Here is a 24,033-nt window from a genome sequence, read left to right as displayed (position 1 = left end):
ACTCGGCGTTGTTTGTATGCAAATGGTGTCACCACAGGTGTGGGGTGAAGGGAGCACCATTGGCCCGAACAGGAGTTTCATAAATACATGACATCAGTTCTTCTTTACACATTGTTACAGATAGATAGCCAGAAGAACTGTTTTAAAATAAATCCAGGTAGCTCAACTCAGTTAGATTCTATTTCAGAATTTTGGACTTTAAAGGAATGCCTTAAAAAACTTACAGGTAAGAATTGTTTCTAAATGATCAAATTTAAGACATTTGATAGTCTCTGGTTGACTAAATAGGGAGATTTAATTTGGGAGTTTAAAGACTTTACAACAGGAAACTTCCTGTAAAGTAACTTGTTCAGAATTGTTAAAAACCTATAGCCCAAAGGATTTTAAAGTGAAAAACTTGAAAATAGAATAAGGTGAGGATTTCAAATTATTTTATAGCACATGCATTGATTTCAAATAATTTTTTTAAACAAAATTGTGGTTTCTTTAAAAGGCCATAACAATATGAATATATGTAGATGATCTTAACCAATAAAATGCGTGTATGTGTGTAATGTGTGTGCTGGTGAATCAGGTACATTGTTGCTTCCTTATATTCTCAATGTGCATTTCCAAGATAGAGTTGAGAACAACTAAGGTACGGATCAGTGTTACTGACCCTCAAGGACTTGGCGCCACCTGCAGGCCAGTGTTGCTCTCGCGTCCCTGGAAGTGACTGAGTCCCAGACTCTCAAGGCGGCTGGCCTCTAGTCACAAGGTCGCTGGGATGAGATGGCGCTCTCTAGTGTCGTTCACTAAAACAGGCAAACAAACCAGAAACCCCGTTCACATTTCCCATCGGCTCAGTTCAGGACTTGTAGATGGCTGCACCTGTCGGTACAGTCTGTTTCTGAGGAACACGTTTCTAAGTGGGAGACTGACGGCGTGAAGGGCAGGGAGGCCTGCAGGCGTCAGTTGTCTTTAAACGGAGGATGTTCCCTCTTGATTAATGTGAATAAAACACTAGGAAAACATATTAAAATGTGTTTGTTCAGACATAAGGTAGAATTTGCTTTTTTTTTTTGGTTTAAATTCTCATCTGAGGACATGCTGAGGGTTGAAGGGGGCGGGAGGGTCAGGGAGAAACATCGATGTGAGAGAGAGACATCCATTGGTTGCCTTCTGTACTGGGGATCGAACCACAGCCCAGGTGTGTGCCTGCCCGGGAACCAGCAGCCACCCTTGTGCACAGGATGCCTTTCAGCCAGCTCAGCCGCTCCGGCTGGGCACGCTTTTTTATTAGAGAAAGTCATTGGCTTCTTCGGCAGCTAACTGGTTCCTGTCATTCCCCAATTTTAGTTGGTAGAGAACTTTTGATAGGAACATGTCAAAATGTTTCAGTTGGGTATTTTGCACCTGGAACAAGAACTCTTCAATACCTGTCATCTCTTCCCCACTCGTTAGTTTTTGTAAGCATGGGAATGTTTATATTCCTTTGAATGTACAGTAGTTCTTACAGTGACAGCTGCTCTCCTGTATGCCTTCAAACTTTAGAAATTGATATTTCTAAATTTCTAAAATTAAATTATTGAAAGAAACCACAGAAGGAATATAAGAAACTATAACAAGTGAAGATATCTTTTTATAAAATAGAGTTTGAATATAAGTAATATATTATTGGTCTTTAACTTGTAGTACTCTTGAGAATATGGTTTGAATTTGATTATTAGACAGAAGCAGAGGGGAGAAGAGGGGTGCACGGGTCAGAGTACATGGTGTAGCTCCTAGTTTCCTGTTTTATGGGCCGTTTTCTCACGTTGTCTTTAATGTTTGCAATCAAAGGCAGGAGCATTGCTTTTCGAGGAGAACGAGGCAATGATGAATCGCCCATCGAAATGATTAAAGTATCTCATTTGAAGTAAGTATCAACCTAAACACATCTATTGTGGTATTGCAGTGGAATCCCAAGAAATCTCTGTCCTCTTTAAGAGTGAGAATGTGCTAAATTCCATAGGGGAACTCTTCATGTTAGCAAATAGTGACATGCAGCCATATCAAAGGAAATAATTTGATCACAAAATTAATTTGCTGTCTCTCTATTTTTTTTAAATATATTTTTATTTCAGAGAGGAAGGGAGAGAAAGAGATAGAAACATCAATGATGAGAGAGAATCATTGATTGGCTGCCTCCTGCATGCCCCCTACTGGGGATCGAGCCTGCAACCCAGGTTATGTGCCCTTAGACTGGAATCGAACCCGGGTCCCTTCAGCCTGCAGGCTCAGGCTATATCCACTGAGCCAAACCAGCTAAGACAAGTTGCTGTCTCTATTTCTCCACTTCTACAGAGATGAGGGGACTTGTTTGGATCATAGTTCATTAGTTTGGTAAAACCAGTAGCCCCGTTTTGTTCTGCTGCAAATTGACATAAATTCTGCCAGCCACTAAGAAAAGGCAGTTTGTTAGATGATGAAATTCTCTTGTACTTCCACCTCATTGTGGTTTATTAAGTGAAAGAACTCTTTCTTTATTTGTAATTTATACCCATTTTACCTCCAGGACATTTCTGAGTTTTTTGTTCCAGGGGGGATATACAGCAGGATTATCTACACTAATAAAAGAGAAAGATGCAAATTGACCGTAACTTTGCGATGCCCACCAGCCAGTCAGGAGTGAGTATGCAAATTAACCCAACAAAGATGGTGGATTAATTTGCATACACAGGCGCTGAGCGGCCAGGGGCGGGATGCTTGCATTGTCGCCATGGCGACGACACAGGCATTCCACACCGCCCCAGCCACTCCGCACTGCCCCAGCCTCTCCGGGCCTCTGGGCAATGTGGGAAGGCGGAAAGGTAGCTCCTGCCGGAGCGAAGGTGGTGCTGGCAGCCAGGGGAAGGAAGGCCCATTCTTGCACGAATCTTCGTGCATCGGGCCTCTAGTCTACCTAATAAAAGAGTAACATGCTAATTGACTGTACCTTCGTGACGCCCACCAGCCAATCAGGAGTGAGTATGCAAATTAACCCACCAAAGATGGTGGGTTAATTTGCATATGCAGGCGGACGGGGGCAGGGCGGGACACTCCAGGCCTCTGGGCAGCGTGGGAAGGCGGAAAGGCAGCTCCGGCCAGAGTGAAGGCTGTGCTGGCAGCCAGGGGAACGAAGGCCCATTCTTGCACGAATCTTCATGCATCGGACCTCTAGTTAACAATAAAGACTAAATGAAAACTGAAAGATCAAAGACACAAGTAGTAAACTCTCTAAAATAGTTTTCGAAATTACTGTACCTTTCCTATGATCTTTGCATTTCCATGTAAAATATAGAATCAGTTTGTCTGTTTAACCAAAAAAGCTTTAGATTGGGGTGGCGTTGAACCCATAGATCCTGTGGGAAGAATTGACATCTTAACGTTTTATGATTCATGAACGAGGTGTCTCTCTCTACTTCCTGAGGTTTTCTTTAATGTCAGTAATCAGTAAACCACCTGGCCATTCCTGAATGAACTCCACTTGGACATGATGTGTTACTGGATGTAATTTGCTAATATTTTAATAAATTCTGGTTTGATTTGCTAATATTTTATCAGATATTTTTGCATCTATGTTCATGAAGGGTATTGGCCTGGCTCTGGAGTGAGGGAGGATTGACCTTGTGGCTGCATTGGGAAGGATTTGCTCCTCTTTTTCTGCATGAGTTTGTGTGGAATTGATAATAATTTCTTCCTTAATTAGGAAATTCACCAGGGAAGAGCTCTGTATCCATGAAGGAAATTGAATATAATTTATATATACAGTGAGGCAAAGGTAGGTTTACAGTTGTTCATATGGGAAGTCCTATATAAGAAAGAGCTAATATGATAATTAGAGGGAACAGCAGAAGGACCATCTGGATGACCTTCCAGGCAAAGCCAGGGCTGCGAGGCCAAGCCCCTGGCACGAATTTCGTGCATCGGGCCTCTAGTAATATAATAATTAATAATAATACAAGAATAAACTGTTTCAGGTATGCACAACTGTAAACCTACTTTCCCTACCCCTTTATATAATTTCTTTTTCTCCAAGGAACTTTGGTAGTTTCTGTATTTCAAGTAATCTGTTTCATTGACATTGTTGATTTATAGATATTAACTTGTTCATCATATTCTCTTATTCTTTAATGTCTGTGATCTGAGTGATGTCTGTTTCATTCCTGATATCAATAAATTGTGTCGATCAATGTCATTATCTTTTCAAAGAAACTCCTTTGGTTTCTTTTTTTTTCCCCGTGGTTTTCTATTTTCTATTTCATTGACTGCCATGGTTATCTTTTCTTTTTCTTCTGCTTACTTTGGGTTTAATACATCCTTCTTTTTAAGGTAGAACCTTAGATGATTGAACTAGTAAGGTCTTTCTTTAAAGAAAGATTTAAAGTAAGCATTTGATGCTGTAAAAGCACTATTTTTCCTGTACCCTACAATTATTTTGATATAATTATTCTTCATTTTAATTTATTTTACAATGCTTTTACATTTCCAAGGGGTTATTATAGATACATTGTTTAATTCCAAGATGTTGGGAGGTTTTCTAGGTATTTTTCTCTTCACTTCTAGTTCCCGTTAGAGTCAGAGAGCATTTTATTCTACCTCAGTCCTTTTAAACTTCCTGTCTTTGTTCCATGGCCCAGAATATGCTCCACCTTAGTGACTGTGCCATGTGCACCCGAAAGGCCGTCTGTTCTGTGCTGATTAGAATATTCCACGCATGTCGGTTCAGGGTGGCTGATGGTGTTCTTACGATTTCTGTCTGCTTTCCTATCTGTTACTAAGAGACAGATGAGTGCTGCAGTTTTGAACTTGCGGATTTATTTAAACTGCTTTGAGTATTTTATTTATTTATTTTTGGTATGGCAAAGGTGGAAATTCACTGAAGAACATGTATTCAGACTCCCACGTGGGGAGGAGGTAGAGTCCCTAAACTTAGTAAGTATCTTACAGCTCTGGCATTAGGCACGTCCGTATTTGGTCTGTCCTGCTACTTACTTTTGGTTAATTGACTTTTATTGTTGTGAAATGTCCTCTTTGCGTTTGGTAATTCTCTGATCAAAAGTAATTCGGAGTTGTCTGCCCAGGGCAGCCACTCCAGCTCTTTTCATCAGTGTTTACAGGGTGTATCTTTTCGAACCCTTCACTGATATGTAAGGTTGATTTCTTAGGGACAGCATATAGTTGGGGCTTGTTTTTCTCTTTGCTCTGACATTTATATTTAATGTAGTTAAAGTGGCTTATGTTTAAAGTGGCCATTTTGCCAGTTTTTTTCATTTTAAATGAATTAATGTAGTTTCTATTTATTAGGTGTAATCTCTACTATGCATAATCCACATAAACACAGTTCTTTGGGGGAGGTTCTCAATAATTTTAAAAAATGTAAAGGAGTCCCGAGACCAAAAGGTTTGGGAATTGCTCAGTTTAACTGTTTGGGCTCTGATCTCTGCTGTGGCCGTCAGTCTTGACGCCCCGCGTGCCTGCTGAAGTCATAAATCTAACAGCGGGTCGCGTTATCCCTGACGTGAAAGCCTCCAGGGACCCCGTTCTCTCCAGGGTAGCTTCTGCACACCCCGCGTGGCACCTGGGTGCTTTAGGTCTTCCATAATCGCGATCCAGAATTCACATTCAGTCTTCTTTCTCGTGCTTGATTGCTCTCTGAAACGCTGCTCTTCAGGTCGCTGCTTCCCCCAGACACCCTGCGTCCTTCCCAAGCTTTGGCCGTTTGTCATATTTGTAACTCTGCCAGAAAGCCCTTTTCTGATTGTCAAAACACATCTCTTTCACAGCGGGCTTTCCGGCATCTACCAGACTGTCTTTTGTTGGGTATTTACATACAGGCCTTAGATGCCTTTACGATCAGCAGGGAGCACTGCACCATACTGTCCACTGAGGTGGTACAGTTCTCTCCGTGGGCTGTCCTTTTCCTCCTCCCAGCGTTTAGCGAGGCAGGTGAGCCGGACAGTGTTTGTCTGAAGCCACGGAATTGTCGAGTGGCAGACGTGGTCCTGAGCAGGTGAACCGAGGCCTCTGATGCACTGAGCACAGGGACCTTCCTGCTGTCACACGTCCCCAGTGTCGGAGGATAGAGACTTGGCGTAACTTCCCCCTAACCTTTACCATCGCCCGCACCATTCCGCTCGGAGGCAGGGGTGTTCTGTCGTGTGTGAGCGCACCGCCCGGGAGGTGTGAGCGCCGCGGCTCCAGATGGACTCCTTCCTGCCTTTCCTGGTCCTGCTTCTGTGCCGGCTCCTGGCCCGGCAGGGCTGTGGCTCCCGAGGTCCTCGTGGAGCTTTCCCTCCATGGCTGTTCCCACGAGGGCGAAATGTTAGTGTAAATTGTCTGTTTAGGATGTGTCAGCTGAGGTTTTTGATTTACTGAACTTTTTACTTTACTACGTATGTGAAAATTTTGCAAAAAGGCACTTATTTAGTAATTTTGTTTGTTTTAGGCAGTATTTGGCAGTTGTATTCAAAGATAAACCGCTGGAGTTATGGGATGTTAGGACTTGTACCATTCTTAGAGAAATGTCCAAAAACTTCCCTGGGATAACTGCTTTGGTAAGTTGTACCTTAAGAACGAAACCATTTATTTAGGGGTGGGTATGTGTGGTGAATAGTTTTCTTAGCTTGAGTTGAAATCGTGATTGCCATGTGTTTTCTTGTAAAAATGTGTGTCCAAAGAAGATGATCTAAATAAATGAAGATAGCTCTTATTCTTGGATGTGTTAAGCTAATACTACATTAGTGCAATTCCCATTCAAATTTTATTCAGATGTTTGAGGAGCAGGATGGATAGCACAGTGCTACTTATGTAAGTTACAAATGCATACAAAATAACTACATGCCAATCCTATATAATAAAAGCCTAATATGCTAAGTGTCTGGTTGTCCTGTCGGCCATTCAACCAATCAAAGCATAATATGCTAATAACTAGGGGGCCCAGTGCACAAATTTGTGCACCTTGAAAGGAACTGTGGGCTGCGAGGCTGCGGTGGGCACAGGGACAGGTCTCGGCCCATCCTTCGTGCCTCTGCCCGGCCCCTCCCACCACAGCCCCCGGTTCCCTGTCTGCCAGCAGCCCTGCTCCTGCCACCACCGCTCCCATGTGCTGACGGTGCCGAGCGATCGGGGCCGGCGCCAGCCGCGGGTATGAGTGGGGCCGGCACCATCAGCGGGTGCAAACAGGGCTGGCGCCGGCAGTGGGTGTGAGAAGCGGCTGCCGGCCCTGATCGCCCCTTAGGAGCAGGGGAAGGTGGAGAAGCCCTGAGGGGCGATCGGGGCCGGCAGCCACCGCTCGCACTTGCTGATGGCGCCGAGTGATCGGGGTCGGCGCCGGGCGCCAGCAGTGGATGCTAGCGGGGCCGGCGCCATCAGCAGGTGCGAGCACCGGGCGAGACAGCAGCACAGGGGAGTAAAGAATTTTCACGAACCACCAGAAGCTCGCCCCAGTGACAGCTACCGGCACCCCGCTTGGTCTGGCGCCCCCGCTCACCTGCTTCATCATCCCGCTGCGGCCGATGCCCACCATGTTCCGTGCTCTGCCACCCGCTGCCAACGCCCACCATGTTCTGTGCGTGCCCCCTGGTGGTCAGCACCCATCATAGTGACCGGTTGTTCAGTTGTTCCGCCGTTCGGTCTATTTGCATATTAGCCCTTTTATTATATAGGATATGCTAAGGTTGCTCAAACGCTTGCTATGACATGCACTGACTACCAGGGGACAGAGAGTCAACCAGTCGCTATGACATGCACTGACCACTAGGGGACAGTCTACCCGTCGACCAGTCACTATGATGTGCACTGACCACCAGGGGGCAGATGCTCTGACCGGTAGGTTAGCTTGCTGCTGGCGTCCAGCCGATTGGGACTGAGCGATATGGGCTGGACACGCTCTGGAGCCCTCCCGCGGCCCCTCCCCAGCTGGCCAACCTCCCACGCCCCTCCCCGGCCCTGATCATGCACTAGTGGGAACCCTCGGCCTGGCCTGCACCCTCTCGCAATCCGGGACCCCTTGGGGGATGTCAGAGAGCCAGTTTTGGCCTGATCCTGCAGGCCAGGCTGAGGGACCCCACTGGTGCATGAATTCGCGCAGTGGGCCTCTAGTTTATATGTATGAGGCGATATTAGACTAAATGCATTAAAGTAGGTAGGCCTATAACAGGAGCAATAAAGTGAGAGGTTGGAGGTGGACCTGCGGGTGATAACGCAGTGAGCAGAGAACACTGTCATCTCTCCCTGGCACCAAGGCTGTGGGGTGGAGAGTGCGCCTTTGAATTTATTGAATTTATTATTTCCAGTTCATAAAAAGATAGTATCATAGGGTTAGACTTTTTAGAAGTTAGCCATTAAATTCTTCTACCTTAAGCTCTAATTAAAGATGAGAGGTAGCAAGGGGTAGAGGTAGATTATGAAAATCATCTGCCTTAAGCTGTAAAGAAAATGCATTCCTTCGGCCTTTCTGTAAATAGATGAGTCCCAGGAACAACTGTAACTCATGGGCAGCAATAGTAAATAACGCTTATTAATTATAATAAGTGCTTATTAATTATAATTAATAATAAGTGACGCTGGCACCACCAGGAGCCCACTGCTCTGGAAGGACACTGAGCACGTGCCGGTGTCTCTCACTTCACAGGAGTGGTCCCCGTCTCACAACCTGAAGAGCCTGAGGAAGAAGCAGCTGGCCACCCGTGAGGCCATGGCTCGCCAGACCGTGGTCTCGGACGCCGAGCTGAGCATCGCCGAGTCGTCTGTGATCAGGTGCGTGTGCCCTTGCCTGCCACTGCCACCTGTGATGCCCGGGTCACGGGGGGAGCTTGACAAGTGCCCTCCGAGGCTCTCCACAGGCACGGTGCCCGCTGCCTTGGACGTGCCTTGTTGGGTGTTTCGTCCCCACCCAGCTCCCTGAGTCACGTGGCTGCCGCACCGCTCGGCGCAGTCAGTGCCTTCGTCATGTCCGTTCGTGAAGTGATTGTTCTGTCCCATACTGTCCGCTTCTGACATAAAGTGAGCATAGCCTTGAACATACAGAGACCATGTTGTCATTTATGTGCACCAAAGGAAACATTCAGAATTCTACACGTAGTATTGTTCTCACCCATCCCCGCCAGTTTTCCCAGTAAAACCGCCCCAGAGAAGGATGGGTCGGGGAAGGGCCCCGCCCCTGCGGAGAGAGCTCTGTAGCAGAAGCAGTGAGGAGGGGTCTCCTGTGTGGATGGAGGCTGCTCCTCCACGCGGTGCACGTCTGCCCGGGAGGACTACCACGGAGTGGCTGGTGTTTTCCTGTTATTAGCTTCAGCTTTTTTAAAAATGGTTTTGGATACCTCCCCTCCCCCGTTAATGCATCTGTATTTTGGATGAGTTAATTATTCAAGGTGTCACTCTAAGGAGATGAAATATTTTTATCTCATTTCACCCACAGCTTGCTGCAGGAGGCAGAGAGTAAATCTGAGCTCAGTCAGAACATCTCGGCCCGGGAGCACTTCGTGTTCACGGACAGCGACGGCCAAGTCTACCACTTCACTGTCGAGGGCAACTCCGTGAAGGACAGCGCTCGGATCCCACCCGACGTGAGTCCCGCCTCGAGCACGTCTTTACTGAGCGTTCTTGTCAGAGACTGTGTTGGCTCCATACCCAGTGAAGCCACACCTAAGCTGGAAAGCTATTTCAGAAAAATTTAATGTAAATCAGTATCTAAGGAGACTTTATCATTGATTGAGCTTGTTCATTCTGCCATAGCATCACAGCTGTGGTCCATACTTCCATGTGCTGCTCCCCTAGAGAACTGAACGTGTGGGTTTTTATATTGCTCTATAGAAGCAAACACAAGACACTTTTTAATAAAGAAGTAATTGAGCAATAATATTATTTAATAGCTCATGTGTGTGGACCCTTTACTGTGTGGTAGACATTATTCTAAGGCCTTGACCTGTATACTTTCATTAATACTAATGGGAACTCCTAAGTTTCATGACTTGCCCTCCTTTATTGATGATAAAATCCAAGACAGAAAGATCAGGTGAACATGCCCAATCACGCATCAGTCACGTGCCAAGCTGGGGCTCAAGCCCAGGCTCCTCGGCTCCCGTCCCACAGCCTCGGGGTCGGTGCTGCCGCTGCAGGTCCTCCCACCTCGAGGGCCCAGTCGTGTCGGTCTGACCTCCCTGTCTCTGCACGTGCCTGCTTTGCACGGCTCTCTGTGGGTCCCCGTGTGCAGGTGCCTGTGTGGGGTGCAGTCTCTTCACCCCCCCACTTTCCCGGAGCCACAGCCTGGATCCTCTGCCTCCGTAGAAAAATGGCTGCCCCGTTGTTGTGAAACCGCTTTGGCTTCCCCTGGAGATGAGTTTCTCTGGTGCAGTGAGAGAGAAGTTGGAGACCAGAGCTCTCTGGTCAGGGTCTCCTTTCCTTCTCTTTCTTTGTCTTTTCTTTTCATTCAGATAGTTCTTTCTCAAGGACATCCCTTTTCTATAAAGCAGGTTCAGATAACTTAATATCCATCAAGTTGAAATCTGGTTTTTCACTGTTGAAAGTTACATGCTAGTGATTTGATTGCCTGCATAATAAAGCTAACCATTTATAAGTATTATTAAAATATTAGTTTATCACGGTTATTAAGTAAAACCATTGTTCTGTTAGGACAGCTTGTGAGTAGAGTGTATGTGTACTTGTTGCTGTTCTTTTCTAGGGAAGCATGGGCAGTATTACCTGCATCGCTTGGAAAGGGGATATGTTAGTCCTTGGAGATATGGACGGAAATTTAAATTTTTGGGATTTGAAAGGCAGAGTATCCAGGTATGAGCTAAGAATGCATTCTTGTTATCTGGTTTTTAAAAAAGTAGCCTCTTGAGATGAGTCTCCTGTCACTGAACTTGGGAGGAAGGCCCTGGGCTGAGCCCGCCTCTGGATCATTCATCCCTGCAGGCGGTCCACACAGAGGTGCGGGGACATTATTCCAGCTGCTGGGAAGGAGCAGACACTGTCAGCTCGCCCCGTCCCGGGAAGGGAAGTGTCTCTCCCATCACAGACCTTGTCCAAAGCAGAAATAGAAAGGGACGTTGGGCATAGCTCCCATGTCCATCTCTCCTGCACACTGCGCTCTGTTTGTGTGTCCTCAGAGGGGTCCCGACCCACCGCAGTTGGGTGAGGAAGATCCGTTTTGCCCCTGGGAAAGGGAACCAGAAGTTGGTTGCCATGTACAACGACGGAGCGGAGGTGTGGGACACCAAGGAGGTAGGCCAGCGCGGGCGCCTGCTTCAGAGGTGACACTGTACGTGGGCTGTCGGACTTAGAGCAGTTCCCGCCTCCTGACAGCTTCCTTCAGTGTTTCTGTTCCAAAGGGGACAGCTCAACGGACGTTAGATGGTAGCACTGCCTTTGGGGCCTTTAAAGTGCAGCCTGCGTGTGGGAGGCAGACGGATGCCAGAGTCCTCGGTTTTGACCTGGCCCTGGGCCTTTGCTGCGACGATAGTCAGAAGATGAGCATCCCCTGCTCTTCCTGGAAGTGACAGCCACTTCACTCTTGAAGGTGCAGATGGTGAGCAGCTTAAGGAGCGGAAGGAACGTGACCTTCCGGATATTGGACGTGGACTGGTGCACGTCCGACAAAGTGATCCTGGCGTCCGACGACGGGTGCCTCCGCGTCCTGGAGATGTCCATGAAGTCCACGAGCGTCCGGGTGGACGAGCAGGAGCTCACTGGTATGAACTCTGTGGCAGGAGCGTTGTTCCGCGGAGGGTGCTCCCTGTGGGGGAGAGCGGCTTCTGCTCCCTCAGTCCTTGCTTCCCGAGGTCTGACCGAAGGGGTTGACGCTGGGGAGCTGCTACGCGGAGATGCTGGACTCCTGTAATTGCAGGTGTCAGTCGTTCCCCAGCTCCAGTTTCCACGTGCCTTCTCTGACCCTTTTCGGGGTCATCCTTTTCAAAGATGAGAGAAGTTTGCACTCACAGAGGGCTGACTCGGAATGTAGGGGAGCTCATCAGAGGGCACAGCTCTGGGGTGGGCCGCTGCTTCCCAGTGACGGCCTCATGTCCCGGCAACCCTCTGTCGTTGGAAAGTCGCTCTGGAAAGTGTTCAGAGTGTTAGTGAGTTTTGATGCCTATCTTACGACTCTTTAAAAATGAAAACATCATGTGAGATCAAAAGCAAAGTGGGCGGTCTGTCCTGTAGCCTCGGAGACGAGAGACAGGACAAGCCAGTGCAGGCGGGGCCCTGACGAGGCCCCGGGTTTCTGAAAGGAAGACAGCTCTCGGGGACGTGAGGGTCGCAGAGGACTGTGGAGTGTGAACTGCATTTTGGGTAATTTCATTGGATCAATAGTAACACTGTCCGTTGTGGGAAAAAGTAGTATGAGAAATACTCTTGACCACTTTCCAACTTCGAAATTGAAAAGTCCACATAAAATGTTTTATCTGTGACTTAATTTATACTTAACTACATAGAACGAAGTGTTCTACAGCAGTGCTGTCCAATAGAAATACAGCGGACCACATAAATTTAAATTTCCCAGTACCACATTAAAAAAGAAACAGATGAAGTTGATTTTAATAAGAATTGTATTTAAGCCAGTATATACAAAATTATATCGTTTTAACATAAAATCATTATTAAAAATTACTAATGAGATAGTTTACATTTTTCAGGACTTAGTCTTCAAACTCCAGTGTATTTTCATGTAGAGCATATCTCAGTTCAGAGGCAGTTCTCAGCTGAAATGCGTGTTAGTCGTATTTAGATTTTATAAAACTTACCGCTGAGAGCATAGTGCTGTAGCCAGACTCTTCCTAGTATTCCTAGATGACTGGCCGGGTGTTATATTTTAAGTGTAAATTAATTAACATTAAATGAGAGACGAGTTCACCTGCTTCCCCGAATGACCGTGTTCCCGGTGCTCAGGAGCCAGAGGCCGGGGCTGGGACCGGACAGCACACGTGGGCTGCGTCTCTCAGGGAGGCAGCACGGGAGTGGATTCCTGTTGCTGCTGTGGGTGCACCTGTCACGGGATCCCGGAAGAGGGCTCTGCGGGATGCGGGGGGCAGGAGGGGGGGGGGCAGCGGATCCCAGAGGACTGTCTCCAGGCGGGAGTGGGGGTGCGGCCCTGCAGGGAGTCAGAGTCCAGATGTCGGGGTTGGAGTTCTGGATCTCCTGTTTGTTTGCTCAGGAACTTGTTGAAAACAGGCAGATTGTCGGTGTGTCCTGAGTAAGCCAACCACTGCGTGTCGGGATTCCAGGGCCCAGAGCCCGGGAAGATGGGGCTTTGTTCAAGGGCCCCTTCTCAGTGAGGCCTGAGCACACACTGGGCCTGAGTGGCCTGGCCCTGCAGCCAGCAGCTCAGGGCGAGGGCCACTCTGGTTTAATGGTCTCAGAAAAGCAGCCATCGAATGGGAAGATGGCACGGTGAGTGTGGTTGCTAGAATGGTCAAGTAATGAGCGATGGCACCTGCTGGATTGTTGCATTGGGTCTTTCACTCAGGTGGGATAATTATCCTGTACCACTCAGGACACCAGGTCTTTGAAAGAGAAAATTTTTAGTTTGAGGAAGAATCTCTCCACTTGTGTGTCTGAGTGGTGATTATTTCAGCCACACTCTCTCATCTGCCACCATATTCTGTACACTGTCTATAGCTGAAGTTTCATCCCATATAATAAAAGCCTAATATGCTAAGTGTCCGGTCGTCTGGTCGTCCGTTCAACCAATCAAAGCATAATATGCTAATGATATGCTAAGGCTGCTCAACTGCTTGCTATGATGTGCACTGACCACCAGGGGCAGAGCTGCAACCAGTAGGTTAGCTTGCTGCTGGGTCCGGCCGATTGGAACTGAGCAAGATGGGCTGGACACACCCTGGAGCCCTCCTGTGGTCCCTCCCCGGCTGGCCAACCTCCCACGTCCCTCCCCGGCCTTGATCCTGCACCGGTGGGGTCCCTCAGCCTGGCCTGCGCCCTCTGGCAATCCGGGACCCCTCGGGGGATGTCAGAGAGCCAGTTTCGGCCCAATCCCGCAGGCTGGGCCAAGGGACCCCACTGGTGCACGAATTCGCGCACCGGGCCTCTAGTAGCAGTATAACAATTGTGTTATCTTAAACCAGCTTTTTCTGTGTGTGCCCAGAGCCTGTGTGGTGCCCGTATCTCCTTGTCCCGAGAGCCTCCCTCGCCTTGAAGGCTTTCCTGCTGCACCAGCCGTGGAGCGGACAGTACTCGTTGGATATTTCTCACGTGTGAGTGTCTGCACTTCTCTTTTCCGTTGTCATCTCCTTGGGGCTGAAGGACGTCCGTGAAAGTCAGCAGTGGCTGCACTCCAGGGCCTGAGAGGGCTGGGCCCTCAACCACACGGAGCGAGCCGCCAGTCTGCTCGTCCTGGCCCTCGGTCTCCCCGAGGGTGTGCCGGGGCCGGGTGCCCGCGCTGCCCCCGCAGCCCTGTGGCCCCTCACATCTGAGCCGGCATCACGAGGGTGGAGACGGCCGGTGGAGGCCCAGAGGGGTTTGGGGCCAGGCTTAACTCTTTAAAAGCACCAAGCATGGGCCTACCTCATGGGCCTACCTCAATACCTGCCTCGTTGTAAAAAAGAAGCCACAGGAAGGATTGTTGGCAGTTGTGTGTAAACCCACACGTGTTCCTGCACTTGTGCCGTGTGGGGTGCAAGGCAGGCATTCTCTCCAGGGGGAGGAACACCTGGTGCTCCCACAGGCCTGCTCTCAGGGAGTGTCTGCCTGGAAGCAGCGCCCTCTGGTGGAGCGGAGGGCGCACACTCCGCTCGTCATCGCTGAACTTGTTATTAACATGATCTAAACCTGGTGGGTTTGGCGCCCACTGATAAGTCTTCTGGTTTCTTGAAAGTCAGAGGGCTCTCTTTACCCGTTTCCTCGTTTTGACGCAATGAGGAAGAAGCCGACACCAAAGATGGTGGGTGGGTCCCTGAGAACAGTGCTGCTCTTTTGCTCTGCAGCCAGGTTTTAACCAAGGACTACAAAGAGGTTGTTTCTCTAATTAACACAACTTTTTTTCTGGCGAACAAATAAATGGTTGTAAGTGAAGAAATAATGAACTCATTCAAAATCTCTTCTGTGCAGTGATTATCCAGAAAATGAAGAAATAAAGAGCCTCCTTCAAGAGCAGTTGAATTCGTTGTCCAAGTAAGCACTCAGTTATGTTCTATTAGAAGATGAGAAGATGAGAAGAACACCTACCGTGCGTTAGGCCGTTTAAAATTAGGACAAGTTGCAGTGCAGGAAACAGCGTGGCCGGGAGACATGTGTCCCCCAGGGGTTTGTGTCCCTGGGCCTGGTGGTTGGGAAGGGACGCTGACCTGTCTCAGCACGTTCCTGGGGGCCTCCTGTCCGGGCAGGAGCAGAGCTGGGGCGAGCGTCCCCTGGCTCAGGCTGCATCCACCACAAACCCGCGAGCTCATGCGAGGACATGCCCAGGCGGTCTGTGTGCCCACTTCCTGCTCCTACAGTGGGCTCTCCGTCCAGGGCCGGGCACAGTCTGGCGAGGAAGTCAGTGCTCCGTGAGCCAAGAGCAGGTGGTTATGTAGGAATGATGTTGCAAAGCAAGCGGAAGCATCGGGTCCAGAGGAGCTCTGGTAACACCGAACACATTTATGCAATCTAGAGTCTGTTACACTTAATTGTAACAGTTAATAGTTCGCCATAATAGAATGCTTTATTGGGGTCAAATGCCAAATAATTACCTTATTGTTTGCTCTAGTCAAAGGTTAACATTTGTGTTTAAATGGAAAAGGATAGGTTTAAAGAATATCTCTCCTTTATGAATATATATTTTGCTATCTTAGAAATATCAGTTTATAAAAACACTAGCCCTTCTTCCTTAAATATGTTACGTCGGATAGTTTCAGAGCAAATGATGAATGCGCTTCTCAGGCACGCGCTGCCGCTGGTGACTAGCGGGTCGTCTTATCAGCAGCGACATCCCGGTTCCTGTACTTGGGCAGCTGTTCCCTTTTTCAAAACTGAGTCTAAGTGTCGCAAGAAGGTCAGCCACAGTCAGAGCCTCAGCGCTGTGTGTGACGGACCCTCTCCAGGCCAGACACACGCTCTAGGCTCCGGAAGTGTCTGTGATGCCAGGAACTTGTATGAGTTCTGAACACAGCCTTTGAGTGGCATTTCCATTTCTAGAGCCTATTGATGTATCCTCTTGCTTTATTGTTCAATTAAATGTTTTTTCTTGCCTTTGGTTCGTCTGCAGTGACATAAAGAAACTCTTGCTCGATCCAGAATTCACTCTTCTGCAAAGATGCCTGCTGGTTTCAAGGTAACACTTTCTGAAGAATTCCGTGGAGAGCCTGGCCCGTGTGGCCCAGCTGGCTGAGTGTTGTCCTGGCATCAGGGGTGGCGTTGATTCCCAGTCAGCGCACGGGCCTGGGCTGTGGGCTTAACCCCCTGAGGGGGCTTGCTTTCTCTCATCAATGTTTCTATCTCCCTCTCCCTTCCTCTCTAAGGTCAACTTTAAAAAAACATATATTTTTAAAAAGTTCTGTATAAGAGACAGAATTGGTTAACTCATTTCTTTTATGGATTTTTAGTTAAGACCAAACTCTCTTAGATTAGAAAAATATATTGTAGTTTATCCTTTAATATAACAGTTTTTAAAGTAGTAACACAAATAGAAAAAACATTACATTTAAACGTGAGATCTAGGCCTTATCTATTGAAAAGGCTCCCTCCTCAGACAGATTTTTACAGTTTCGGCTATAAAGGGCGTGTACTTCAGTATACCGATGAGTTACATCGACAGTTACGAAAGTCGATCACCGGTACTTTCACCGCACAGTGGAGTTGTCACCTGTGAAATAGACACTTCCCTCCACTCCCTGGAGGACAGATTGACGTTGTCCCCAGACCTCGTGTAGGCAGTTAACCCAGAGGAGCCTCCTCCGTGTGGTGCTGTGGCTCCGAGGAAAAGGCGCTATGGCCCAGGCTTCTAGGTGGCACTGCTCTGGGCACAGAACGGAGAGGTCTGGGGCTGAGGGGACCCTCTGCGGCCAGGCCCCTGTATTGTTTGAGCCGGGCACCGGGCTGGAGGACTTGCTGCTTCAGCACCTTCTTCGAGCCGCCCCCCTCCCCCCCCGCCTCCCCCTCTCCCCACCCCCCACCCCCCCCGCCGGTTCACGTGGCAGCACTGAGCCCAGGGGTGCAGGTGCTCTGAGAGCCTGTCCAGCCGTCTGCCGGGTGGTTCAGTGGACGCTTGGCTTGGCCTCCGCAGGCTCTACGGCGATGAGTCGGAGCTGCACTTCTGGACCGTGGCCGCCCACTACCTGCACAGCTCGTCCCAGGAGAAGTCGGCCAGCACCCCGGCTGCACAGGAAACTGCCCCTCAGGACAGAGCGAGCAACCCGCTGGACATCTGCTATGACGTGCTCTGTGAGAACGCCTACTTCCAGGTGCTGTGGTGCAGACAGGAAAACCCTGAGCACTGTCCCCGATCACTTCCATGTTTCCAAGTCTCTTCAACTTGGGAGACTGGAGCCAAGTTAAAACCCACAAAGTAGAATGAGCCTGTTGCCACATTTGCATAAAAAAGGCCGGACCCAGGACGTGAAACGTTTATGAATGTTTCTAGATTTTTTTTCATACACGTTGATATTTTATTAGCAGTCTTTTATTTTTTTCTTTGCCTAAAAATTTATAACAAGTTTATTCTCTCTTATTATTTTCTATAAATAACAAATATTTCTTTCTCTTGGTTTGAATGTGCTTTTTATATACGAAAGGGCAGCTTCCTGACCTTTAACCTGTGGCATACTCAGCGCTCACTGGGCTTCCCGCCCGCCCTCAGCAGGTGTTGTCTGAGCGCAGCCTGCGTGGGCGGCAGGCTCACCTGCTCCTGCCCCAGCCCTTCCGCAAAGCTGGCTAATAACTCAGAAGTCAGTGACGTCAGTAAAAATAAAGTTACTAAGTATAGTAAAATTTAAATAATTAAAGTCTTTTAATCCAGGTTCAATTCTCCCTTCCCCCTCTAGAAATTTCAGCTGGAAAGGGTTAATCTGCAGGAGGTGAAACGGTCAACTTACGATCACACGCGCAAGTGCACGGACCAGCTTCTGCTCTTGGGACAAGTACGTCCGTTTTTATAGCTTTTCATGCTCATGGAGTTGCTGGTTGATTAGTATTTCAGAGCATCGCCTCTCTCTCTCTCTCTCTCTCTCTCCCTCCCTCTCTCTCTCTCTCTCCCCCTCTCTCCCTCTCTCCCTCTCTCCCTCCCTCCCTCCCTCTCTCCCTCTCTCTCCCTCTCCCTCTCTCCCTCTCTCTCTCTCTCTCTCCCTCTTCCCTCTCTCTCTTCCTCTCTCTCTCTCTTTCTCCCCCTCTCTCTCTCTCTCTCTCTCCCCCCCCTCTCTCTCTCCCCCTCCTCTCTCTCTCCCTCTCCCTCTCTCTCTCTCTCTCTCTCTCTCTCTCTCTCTTTCTCTCGTACACGCACACATACCATAGCATTTCTCTGAAAGTATAAATGTGAGCTTTCTCTCAAAGTAAGACCAGCAAACCTAAGAAAGTGAAACTAGGGTGACCCAGCTTGTGATTTTGGCCTCATGGTGCTGTTGTGTTGGTGGCCTGAGCCGACGGCGCAGAGAACAGCTGAGCGTGATGGTGCTCCTGTAGACCAGGCGGGTCACGCTGCCCGGAGGAGCGGGGAGCACGCTCAGTGTTCGTCTCGTAAACAGCATCGGGAGTTCTCGGAAAGTCCCCTTGCAGCTGTGAGCGTCAGTGCCCAGGTGATGAGCCTGAGGGGGGTGTTGGAGGAGAGTCATTGGAGGAACCGTGTCCCTGCCAGACAGACCGGGCCGTGCAGCTGCTGCTGGAGACGAGCGCGGACAACCAGCACTACTACTGCGACGCGCTGAAGGCCTGCCTGGTCACCACCGTCACCTCCTCCGGCCCCTCCCAGAGCACCATCAAGCTGGTGGCCACCAACATGATCGCCAGCGGCAAGCTGGCAGGTGAGCGAGCTGGGGCCTGTTCACCGGGGCCCTGGGAAGGCGGCCGCTCCCAGCAGAGGATGAGATCATTGGGGGCGTTTCTGCCTCTCTGTGGGTGCTGGGGAAGCAGAGGGTTATTGCTGGCTCTTCAGGAGATAGCTCTCATTTAATTGCCTGGGCCCGAGCACTTTCTAGGAGTGAAAGGGGCACTGGAAGTAAGTGCCAAGACAGTGGGCACCAATCAGACACCCTGGGCAAATCAGACTCCCTGCTGAAAGCCAGAGCAGGAGGAGGGCTTGACCTGTCCACTTGTGGGCTGGATTGTGCTTCCTGCTGGTCACTTGAGTGGCAGCAGCGTACAACTTGAGCCAGGGGTCTCCAGCGGGTGAAATGACAAGACCAGGTGGAGTCAGGCGTGATCTGACTGTCAGTGGCTGACAGAGGGCGCGGGGCTCACGGGACTGCCTGGGGTCTTCCAGAGGGTGTGCAGCTGCTCTGCCTGATTGACAAGGCCGCCGATGCCTGCCGCTACCTGCAGACCTACGGGGAGTGGAGCCGGGCCGCGTGGCTCGCAAAGGTAGGGCTCCTGTGGGCGCCCTGAGCACTTGGGTAGAAACTTTAATCTTGAACCTTATACTCGAGATTTAGAAGCAGTTTGGCTGCAGAGCTGCTTTGCAAATACTTTCCTATAACTCACCCTCCTGCTCTTCTGAGCACAGACTGCATTGCTTCTCACTGGAAGATGCAGTTCCCACTGCAGCCGGAGCGAGAGCCGTGCCGCCTCTGCCTGCTGGTGTGTGAGCCGGCTGCAGCCCTCACGCTGGCCCTCACGCCCTGCAGGCCGGCCCTGTCCCTCCCGGTTGTGGTCGGCAGCGGCATCAGGGCGTTGCCAGTGAAGCCACGCCCAGCCGTGGTCCCTCGGGACCGGTGTCGTGATCGGTCCTTGTGTCTGTGCAGAGGTCCCTCACACGGCGTCTCTCCAGGTCCGTCTGAGCTCGGAAGAGTGCGCCGACGTTTTGAAGCGGTGGGTGGACCACCTTTGCTCTCCCCAAGTCAACCAGAAGTCGAAGGCCCTCCTGGTCCTCCTCTCCCTGGGCTGCTTCTCCAGCGTGGCTGGGATGCTGCACAGGTACCGGACGCTCCCACGCCCTGGGGGCTCCACGCGGGAGGGGGTGGTACTCAGTGCCCGGGTGAGGGGAGAGGCTTGCATTCCAGATCGATTAAACACCCTAAAAGGAGTGGGATGGTCCATTGTTTAGTCATTACTTTTTTTTTTAAAGAATAGTTTATTGATTTTTTAGGGAGAGAGAGAGACACACATTAATGATGAGAGAGAATCATTGATCAGCTACCTCCTGCATGTCCCCTACTGGGGACCGATTCGGCAACCTGGGCATGTGCCCTGACCAGGAATCGAACCGTGACCTCCTGGTCATAGGTTGAGGCTCAACCTCTGAGCCACACCAGCCAGGGCCATGTTTATTTTCATTTGTTTATAATCCTTCACCCGAGGATATTTTTCCATTGATTTTTAGAGAGAGTGGAAGAAAGAGAGAGACATCGATGTGAGAGAAATACATTGATTGGTTGCCTCCTGCATGCGCCCTGGTCAGGGCCTGGGCCGGGGAGGAGCCTGCAACCAAGGTACGTGCCCTTCACTGGAATCGAACCCGGGACCCTTTGGCCTATAGGCGGACACTCTATCCACTGAGCCACACCAGCCAGGGCAGGGCCATGTCTCTTAACCCTTTGTTTGCTCTGGGAGCTGTGCTCTATTCCTGCCTGTGTCCTGGTCAGACCTACGGTGCCTCTTGAAGAATACGGGAAGTCTTTAGAGACGTGGGCACATTCAGCTTTGAGTCGAGCACCTGAGGGAAGGCCCGGGAGCAGTGGGGAAGGGACAGCGGGGAGGGGGAGGGTCGCCCTGAGAGTCTGAGGAGCGTTGCCCAGGACTCATTAGGGGACATTTCATGTGTTTAAGAGGTCGGAGGTCAGGGAGGTGAATACGGGGAGAGAGGATGTGTTACACCTGGACGTGCAGGCGCGCTGGCCCATCTCTGAAGGTTTCTGTGTCTCGGCCACTCCTCACGTCTTCAGTGTTGGTGGGAGGGGGCTCGGGTGAGGGCTGAGTGGGCCTCCTCTCCTCGGAAGCCGGGCTTAGAAAGCGCTGGTGAGGCTGGCGCAGCGCCTGGGTTCCCTCGGACGTTCTACCCGAGGCCGAGCGACCGGCCTGACCTGTGTGTTCTGTCGAGCAGCATGAGATACTTCGATCGCGCCGCCTTGTTTGTGGAGGCGTGTCTCCAGTACGGGGCCCTGGAGGTCGGCCAGGACACAGATATCCTTTCCGGTGGTGATGCTGAGGAGGAAGCGATGGACGAGTGGGTGTAGAACCCCTCGGGCGCGCTGCCTGGGCAGGGGCAGTATTTCCCCGAGAAAGATCCTGTTCTGATCCCCGAGACGTGAGGGGACGTGAGGGGAGGAGGGGGCGGGGTGGTGGCCTTGCTGCTGCCGCTCTGGGAGTAGGAAGTCCGTCGGGGAGGGTCTCGGGCTCGGTGATGCCGCGTTTGAGCTTTAAAGGAGGTCAAGGGTCCTCTGGGGAAGGCAGGGAGCCTGCTGCTTGACTGTGGCGCTGTTTCACATCACTGCCCTCAGGGAGAGAGTCTTCATGTTTCTCTGGAAACATTTCCGGGAGTAAATGGGGGAGCCACCGTGACCGCGGTGTGGATGGGCTTCCGCCACGGGCCACGCGGGCGGGAACATGCCGCCTCTCGGGTCGGCGGAGCCACGCTTCTTCTCGCACGAGGACGGCGGGAGATGCCGGCTCCGCTCCTTCTGTGTGCGGCCCTGCCTGTTGTCCTTGCTCTTTCCTCGACGGTGACGTGGCCTCACTGCACCGCAGACACTGTGTTCTGTGAGCCTTTGTTACCAGCTTCCTCAGGGCCCTGCACCCGGTGCTGGTGAAGCGGCTGGTTCTGGGGAACCACTGCGATTTCAGCCCAGCGGAGCCCCAAGCCCAGATCAGGCTCCTGCCGCAGCCGGGCCTGGACGAGCCTCTCCCTGGCCCTCTCTCTGCCCCAGACGCCAGCCTCTCGGACGGGCATGAGCTCCTGCTTTCTCCCGGTGGGGGGTGGGGGGGTGGGCTCTGCTGGGTCGTGGGACCTGGGAGGACGTTAGTGGATCTTCTAGGACAGCGGTCGCCAACCAGCGTGGACACTGGTGGTGCATAAGGTCCGGAAGGCTGGAGACCGCTGTTCTAGGGGAAGAAGGGGCCCCGCTGGTGCTGTGCGGTGACGTCACAGATGGGACCGCCTTCGCCACGCCAGGAGTGGCTCAGTGCCTCTGCGCCTGTGGGTGGAGCCGGTCCTCCCCACCGGGGAGCTGGAGGGGCGGGGGGGTGGGGGGGGTGGCAGGCCTGCCGCCTTCAGCTCCTTGACTGCGGCTCACAGAGACTCGTCTCCGCCGTGTACGCAGACTACGCCCGGAGCTTGAAGAGCCTCGGTTTTAAACAGGGAGCAGTTCTTTTTGCTTCAAAAGCTGGAGCCGCCGGCAGAGACTTATTGAATGAGCTGGAATCCCCCAAACAGGAACTGGCTGAAGAGTGACAGGTTAGCAGGCGCCAGGAAACCTGACCTCGCCAGCCAGGTGAGGCGGGCGTCGTCGGGCCGAGGTCACGGTTACGGTCACAGCCCACACTGACGGACGCGTCGCTCCAGGTCCTCGAGCTCTCCCCAGGTCCCCAGCCCCTTGCACAGCTGCGTCTCAGAGAAGAGCGAGCGAGAGCGCTCCGATTTTGAGAGTGTACCATTTTATACTTGTGGAGAGAGAGCTTTAAGAGCCCCTGGAAAGACTTTCAATTTTTTTAATCTTAAAATTCAAGCCACTGAATTACTTTTCTCATCAGTTACATTTAAAGATGTTTGGAGAACCTGTGGTGAGTTTGTGAGACCTGTTCTCAGATGTGTGGTGTGCCTGTGTTTACGTTCGGCCGTCTGGATACAGACGACAGAGCGAAGCAGTGCCGAGGTCACCACAGCGCCCTGTGTCCTCACCTGGAGCACACGTGCACCCAGTCCCGGCAGGGGCTGCATCGCGTGCTTCAGCCCGAGCTCGCGGTTCCACACCGGGGGTCTTTGATATTTGAATGTTAACTCCTGTGACGCATTATGGAAGCCTCCTTTTTGAAATCTTTGTGCTTTAATTTTGTCTTTCTGTTCTTAACATGAGATGTGACTATTGCAAATTATTGCTGAGAATTTAATGTCCATAACGTACAGAAATGAGAAATAAACAGGAAGTCCCAGCCAGGCCTTGTGTCTCTGTGCCTGAGGCGGGCGCTGTGCTGGCTCCTCAGGAGTCCGGCCGGCCGCCCACCCTCCGAAGTCCAGGCCGCGCGCTGAACCCAGAGATCCCAGGCTGTGGTCCGAGGGTGCGACTCGCAGCAGGACCCAGCGCCTGGACCCTGAGCTTCTGCTCTGTGTCGCAGAGCGGGTTCGGCGTGTGGCTTCCAGAGGTGAGGAGGTCGCATTCTCGAGGTTTCCCTCCCAGGCGTACCCCACCTGCAGACGGGATCTCAGGCGGAACCCTAGCCCCTGCCTGTCTCCTCCGGTGAGGAACTGGAGCCACGAAGGGCCGTCGGGGCGTGTGTGTTCCCAGGGCTGTGCTGCGGCCGACTGTCGAGCGCCGCCTGCCCCCCTCAGGCTCCGTGACTAGTGACCCTCCGTTGATTCACTTCATGTGCAACTGCAGGTCTACCGTCTGTCCTCTCCCCCACCCCGACCCCGACCCCCAACCAGGGCAGGAACCAGCTGCGGACAGCTCGCTCCGTCTGCAGGGGACATGCTTGGTGCTCAGGGAACGGTTGCCAAGTGGGTGGGTGAGAGGGAGCGAGCTCAGATCAGCGCTGTCTGGGAAGATCCAACCTCTGCGCCTGACATCTGCGTGGACTGTCTCGCCCGAGTCCGAGACCCCGGGAGGCTCTTTGTCTCCCCGGAGTGGCGCCCGCGTCGCCCAGGTCAGACAACTCTCCACCCGCCAGAGGCGTCTGTTCTCCGAGAAGCTCCGACCAGCCCACTGCGCCTGGAGTCTCCGTTCCCCGGCACAGACCTGC

The 24,033-nt window shown here is 51.1% G+C and overlaps 1 protein-coding gene across 1 annotated transcript in view; it reads left to right on the top strand.

The window, feature by feature from the left end:
- WDR11 (WD repeat domain 11) overlaps positions 1 to 23,228 on the top strand; it is a 45,784-nt gene extending 22,556 nt beyond the window's left edge. Inside the window, exons 13-30 of the mRNA XM_054728852.1 lie at positions 1,822 to 1,897; positions 6,449 to 6,557; positions 8,636 to 8,760; positions 9,422 to 9,569; positions 10,685 to 10,791; positions 11,115 to 11,229; positions 11,525 to 11,696; positions 14,105 to 14,213; positions 15,067 to 15,129; positions 16,202 to 16,267; positions 17,219 to 17,396; positions 17,976 to 18,071; positions 18,782 to 18,947; positions 19,406 to 19,503; positions 19,910 to 20,055; positions 21,182 to 21,262; positions 22,372 to 22,568; positions 22,828 to 23,228. Coding sequence (XP_054584827.1) covers positions 1,822 to 1,897; positions 6,449 to 6,557; positions 8,636 to 8,760; positions 9,422 to 9,569; positions 10,685 to 10,791; positions 11,115 to 11,229; positions 11,525 to 11,696; positions 14,105 to 14,213; positions 15,067 to 15,129; positions 16,202 to 16,267; positions 17,219 to 17,396; positions 17,976 to 18,071; positions 18,782 to 18,947; positions 19,406 to 19,503; positions 19,910 to 20,055; positions 21,182 to 21,262; positions 22,372 to 22,528 — 2,012 coding nt within the window. The 3' untranslated portion in view covers positions 22,529 to 22,568; positions 22,828 to 23,228. The remainder of the gene's footprint in view (positions 1 to 1,821; positions 1,898 to 6,448; positions 6,558 to 8,635; positions 8,761 to 9,421; positions 9,570 to 10,684; positions 10,792 to 11,114; positions 11,230 to 11,524; positions 11,697 to 14,104; positions 14,214 to 15,066; positions 15,130 to 16,201; positions 16,268 to 17,218; positions 17,397 to 17,975; positions 18,072 to 18,781; positions 18,948 to 19,405; positions 19,504 to 19,909; positions 20,056 to 21,181; positions 21,263 to 22,371; positions 22,569 to 22,827) is intronic.
- The last annotated feature ends 805 nt before the right edge of the window (positions 23,229 to 24,033 follow it).

Source organism: Eptesicus fuscus, chromosome 17, assembly GCF_027574615.1.
Source record: "Eptesicus fuscus isolate TK198812 chromosome 17, DD_ASM_mEF_20220401, whole genome shotgun sequence".
NCBI classification, from domain to species: Eukaryota; Metazoa; Chordata; class Mammalia; order Chiroptera; family Vespertilionidae; genus Eptesicus; species Eptesicus fuscus.
This window is presented reverse-complemented; position numbering and strand designations above follow the sequence as displayed.